The 6,000-nt window shown below is 43.5% G+C and overlaps 1 protein-coding gene across 3 annotated transcripts in view; it reads right to left on the bottom strand.

The window, feature by feature from the left end:
• The window catches only part of KCNH8 (potassium voltage-gated channel subfamily H member 8), a 175,473-nt gene extending 170,682 nt beyond the window's left edge, over positions 1-4,791 (bottom strand). For all 3 annotated transcript variants that reach the window (XM_039549761.1, XM_039549760.1, XM_039549759.1), the window contains exon 1: positions 4,543-4,791. In XM_039549761.1, coding sequence (XP_039405695.1) covers positions 4,543-4,618 — 76 coding nt within the window. In that variant the 5' untranslated portion in view covers positions 4,619-4,791. The remainder of the gene's footprint in view (positions 1-4,542) is intronic.
• Positions 4,792-6,000: the final 1,209 nt, after the last annotated feature.

A 6,000-nucleotide genomic window follows, 5' to 3' on the forward strand; every position in this document is an offset into this window, starting at 1 on the left:
AGACAGGATAGAATTCATCCTGAATGAGACAGAATTTCACAACAAAGTTGCAGAAAGTGTTAGCTCATTGGCTCAACCTAGCAGACATCACCAGTTTGTTTATGAGACAGGAAAGCAAGTGCTGGGAGTAGCTGGGGAAGGGTGGGGGAGTAATCTGACCCTGCAATCTGGAAAGATCACTGTAAACAAAGGCTTTCAGCTCTGTACCAACTGACGATGATGCAAAAGAGACAACCTGATTCTACCCACAGTGCCAGCAGAAGTATTCTGACATCACATTTGGGATGCTTGAATCTGTGCGCTCTCATCAGGTACCTTTCATTAACACGTTAAGGGTAACTAAAACCACCAGCAAACTGATTCCATTTTATCATGAAGGAAAAAAAAAAACTAGTTGTGAAAACCACTGCTTAGGTGCAAAGTTCTTTTTGTTGGTACTTGAGCATGGTTTTAATTGGAAAACATATTTGAATGTAGAATTGTTCAGCAAATAAAAAAATAACAAATAATCACCATTGACACTGAGCAAGAAGGAATTCACTCAGCTTGATCTTCAGATTAGACTGATCATGTAAGTTTGTCAATAAGGATGTGAAGTACACACTTAATTTGGAATCTGATCACATACGACAGACAGGAGATAATTATAGAACTTCAGCTGTCATTTTATAGTATAACCATAAACAAAATTGTTGTCCTTTTTTAAATACAAATTAATAAGGCTATTTGCTGAATCGCTGCTAGTTTTGCTCCTTGAGAAAGTCTCACAGATTTTCAGAAGCAACCACTTAGTGTGTATTTAATCTATTTAAATAAATAAATTGTGCATTCAGAATATTTACATACGTGTACATATATATATGTATGTATGAAAACAATAAGACATAATTTCCTACTATGCACCTATTTCTGAATGCTTTGCCTAAACTAAATAGGGTTAAGAAGCAACAATATATAAATTTTCCATTCAAAAGCTTGAAGTGAAATAACTCACTTCTGACATACATGATATTTGGTGGAGGGGTTAATTATAGGCTTATATTTGAAATATTTTCACACTTGAAAATACTCAATTACTCAAGATTTTTTGTCTCAAAAATCTAAAAAGAAAAACAAAACAAAACCAACCAAAACCCCTAAGCCACAAACCACTCATTTGAAAAAGCTTGTTTGTTTTCCATACAGACAATAAACACATTGTTAACAGAGGGGGCAAAAGTCTTTGGATGACCTGGTGTTTACATTTTGGGTGGGGGGGGAAACATTTTGAGAAAGCATTAACTTAAATTAAGATGTCACGAACACAAAAGGTATTTTTGAGTTGGAAGAAGGTGACACTATAACAGCACATAGGCAGATCCAAGAGCTCTGCCATGGAAATCCAGAGAAGCAAACCTTTAATGCTGCTCTTCCACATGTGTAACACAGGTTACACAGGAAATTTGTAGGAGACCTCTGCAATCTCCTGTACAGATAACAGCAACCCCAAAATTAATCTAATTGCTTTGTTTAGCACATATCATTGGTTTTATATGTAAAGAATACTTATGTGTAACGTACTGCCCAAAAAAAAAAAAATCTACTGGGAGAATTCTGAGCAGCTGAAGAACCTGCCAAGAACTTGTTTTATACATTTTTTGAGATATGCAGTATTTCATGGTGTGATTTATAACTGCTAATTAAACATAAATCACTGCAATAGTATAGTTTAAAAAGTTCTGTCAATGAATTTTTGAAAATTCCGTGCAAAGCATATTTTCTAACATTATCTGGAATCCATTCTTGCACTTTTGCCCGGAATTAGAATTATCCCTCTTCTGGATTAAAGATGCATTGGTGGATTAGTCTATCACTGATGACAACATAATATATCCTTCCCAGAGGCTTAAACTGAAAAGAGGTCTGTTAACTACAGACTATATTAAAACAACAGAAAAAAAAAAAAAGATTAAAAAAAAGACATTGGATACAAGACAGTATTTTAATATTATTATGTGGGAGGTAAAAGTTTGTGAAACATAACCTCAGGTTCAATACCATGTTTCAGTCCTATTCTTTTCACAGACTGTATCACCTGTAAAACTAGTAAGACATGAGACTGATTCCTGCAAGGATTAGCCACGGGTATTACTTTTATCTTTAGCCACCTGAGCAAGCTCAGGAATACCAGCCACACAGGCAATTTAAATGAAAAATAAATTGGTTTTAATTTTTCTACTTGATGTTCAGATATGTATGCACATTTTGAAAAACTGTGCTTCTTTGTCTGAATTTTTTTTTGGCCAGTTAAAGAAGTATTAATTTTATATTTAAATTTAGCATTTCCAAAGCAAGAAAGCAGATGAGCTGTTTCTGAACTGACTTTCTATTTCTGAAACTTTGTTTCAGATGATATGAAGTTGATTCATCACTTTACTCTTAACACTCTAAAGGAGATGTTATGTTATTCTGTATATTAAGAGACATGCTTCCAGTTTTCCATAGAATAGAATCATCTGGCAAAGTTTTTCTAGATGTGAGACTGCGTAGTTCACAAAACGTCTTTCCATGCGAACTTCCTGGAATATTTCACATGCCAATAATCATACAATGACAGCTTCTAGAACACCCCTATTTAATATTTAAGAAAAATTCTGGAAACGAACTAAAAAGAAGTATTTCACTGAATATAATAAAAAGATAATATGCTGTATTTTCTGGTGAACTTCAACACCCAATTACATTCTTTTTCAATTATATCCCCCCAAAAAGTAGCTGAGTTGTTAGCATTAAATTTCAATGGAAGATGCTGGGGTCTGTTTTTTGTTTAAGAAAAGGCCAGTCCTTCACTTCATGAAGGTCAGTAAAATCACTGGCTTAAAATGGTAGCTAAATTTGGATATAGAATTCAGGTAAGAAATAAACTTTCTACCATACTTCCAGTTGGTGTCACTGACATGATGGGGATTAGACATTTTTCTGGTGTTTTATTTAATAAGAGACCTGGATGTCATCACAAATGTTGCTTGCTAAATTGAATCTTTGAAGAACAGTATAGGATTTGTGAAGTGTTTGTGTATACAGCTCATAGACTGCGCGCTCCATCCTTTGAAGGGAAACCATTGTTAAGGGGTAGGGTCCGGAGCACAAAGAAAGGAAGGACTGTGTTCCTGGCAAATGACAGTATCAGCAACAAAACTCTAATAAGAGCTGCACGCTTCAATAGGAAGTAAATAATACCCATACACTTTGTAGAAATAAAAGGATGGAGGATGGGGGAAAAGGACTTTGAGTTCTGTAGCTGAAGGAATTTAAAGGTACATCTAAGTAGTCTCACGAGAGATTGCTTTATAGTGAAGTATCAGTTACACACAACCCTGGATCATAATTATCTCTGTATCCTCAGAGTAGCAGAGCAGTTATAATGCAGTTCTGTGCTTCTCTGCAATTGATCTCAGTGACTGCATAATTTTCTTGACATTTTACAACTTACTGATTCAGTAATCACAGTTCAGTTGTCTTAATCACACAGTAATTGAACTATAGAGGAAATGCCAATAGATAATCAAGAAGATATCAAACCAATTAGACAGCAATGTTTTCAGTCAAGAAATAGCTAACAGCAACTCATATCTGAGTTGGTTTATCCTCCACTATCGATGTCTAGATTTCTTAAAAGGGAATGAGAGGGAAGACAGTCAGTTTTGGTCCCAATCTGCTATCTGCCTGCTCCTTTTATTTGCTTTAATATGTGTGAGCCCCGTTAAAGAAGAAACAAAAGTCAAGATACAGGCGGGTCCCCCCACGGCCGGAGGGGGAGCACGCCAGCCGTGCAGGGGAAGGCAGCGCCTTGCCGGCGGAGCTGCCCGGCGGGGCCGAGGCGGGCGGCGCGGGCGGAGCCGTGCGCGGCGGGGAGCGGAGCGGAGCCCGCGCCGGGACCCGCCCGGGGCCGGGACCTGTCCGTGGTCCTGGGGCCGGGACCTGTCCGTGGTCCTGCAGCCGGGCCGCCACCGCTGCCGGAGCCACTGCCGAGGGGCCCTTGGTCCCTTCCTACCTGCCTCCCTCCACTAACGCCCCGAAACAGCTGCTGCCACCACTGAGCCTGATGTACAGAAATTCAGCTTTTAGGGAGATTTCGTACCCCCCCAAGGCTGGGGGTACTAAAGAAAATAAAATTCTCCAAACCTCCTACCAAAGCCGTGCTCAGGCTCTGAGAGTGCCTTTCCCTGGCGGTCTCTCGGCTGCCCGGGGCGCGGATGAAGCCCTAGTCCAGAGCACAACTTTCCTGCAGGGAGTCGGGCTTTAGCCTCCTCCGAGCCCCCGAGCAGGGGATTGAAGACGGAGGGAACCTGGCGCCCTCCTCGCCTGAAAAGCTGTGGAGAAGCCAGGCAGGAGAGCGGGAGAGGTCGGGAGCTCCCTCGCCTTCCCCTCCTCATTGCCGGCTTCTGGTACCAGGGAAACCCCCGGGGGGCGGAGGGGTGGGAAGAGGAAGCTCCCACCGTACGCGCAATGCCCCCCGCGCATCCCCTTCTCCGGGAGTCCGGAGCCCCAGCCCGGACTCACGTGTGCCGTCAAACCGGGTGGCGATGGTGTCGAGGAAGGTGTTCTGAGGTGCCAGTAATCCCTTCATAACCGGCATTTTTCCAGCGCGGTGCGAGGTTCCCCATCAAAGTTTGTCTACGAGGGTGGTTCGAGAAGAAAGTGCAGAGGGCGCCCGGGGGAAGGTGGGGAGGAGGGAGGAGGCGGAGGGATAGGGAGGAGAAGGAGGATGGGGATGCCGCCGCGCCGCCTCCGGCGCCGGGAGCCCCCGCTCGTCAGCCCCGGCCCCGCACAGCGCTCCCACCCCGGCCCCGCCGCGGGGAGCCGCGCACAGGTGCGGAGCCGCGCCCCCGGCCGGCAGCGCCCGCTCCCCCTTCCCGCACCCCTCCAAAGGCAAGGGGGAGGGGGGCGCCGGCAGAGAGCCGCCGTGAGGGAGAACGGGCTGGAGGAAAGCACGGAGCTCGGGAAGAGCCACCTTTATCCACCTGTAGCAGAGCCGGGTGGGGCGGGGCAGCGCAGGGACCAGCGGCCCCTCGGGGGCTGCGGAGCCTTCTCCGCCCCCGGCCGACTCAGACATCTTTGGGCTCTAGCACCTGAGAAGTGTCCCAGGCATCTCAGCTCACAGGGACCCTGTTTCATGAGTAACAATACCGAAGGGTAAAGCACGGGCTCTTACTTTGCTAAAAGGAGAAACAGCCTTGGCGGATAGCAAAGGCCTCTGGAGGTGCTCATTGGAGAGCAGGACTAGGACATGGATAATGCTCCACCAGTTGTGTGGCCTCAAGCCTTATTTGCATGGTGAGGCAATTCAATTTATTTAAGGAATAGGCATTTTGCTGTGGTTGTTAATATATCCTATAATATTCTTTCGATGTTCTTCCCTGATAAATTCCTGAAATAATTTTTTTTCCTGCCAGCCAAAGAGAGAATTAAGACATATCCTTGCCCAGAAGGTCTAATGTGTAAATTCAAATAAATAAATATGTAACAATAGTAATAAATAAGTGGCATTCCACATTCAGATGAGTAACCTGCTCAGACTGGTACCATGGCTCTTTAAATGCAGATAACTCTCCGTAGTACAGCCATTTCATTTACGTTAACAGCAAAACTTCCCCATGTTTCTTCAGGATTGAAAGACCCTAGAGAAATGAAGTGGGAGTACACTCCCTAATCTACAAAGTCACTGTGCAGAGGAAGCCTGTTGGGTTCTTGCTATTTTACAGTTATTGCTATTTGTATTTTTTGCTATTCCTGTTTATTTAGGATTCTCTCTTTCTCCAGATGGTTAGAAGACTTTGATTCCCACTTTTTAGCATAAGCAGCATTGAGAGAGGTTACAGAAGAGAAAAAAGGGTCTTTCTTTACAACAGATAATTAAATGTAAAAAAACTCCAGAACCTCAGAAAATGCTGAGGTACAGGGTTTCTAGCACAATATAAAGCCTTCCTACAGTAACCCCACCTTGGCTCTGAAGAATGC

Source organism: Corvus cornix, chromosome 2 (assembly GCF_000738735.6).
Source record: "Corvus cornix cornix isolate S_Up_H32 chromosome 2, ASM73873v5, whole genome shotgun sequence".
Classification (NCBI taxonomy): domain Eukaryota; kingdom Metazoa; phylum Chordata; class Aves; order Passeriformes; family Corvidae; genus Corvus; species Corvus cornix.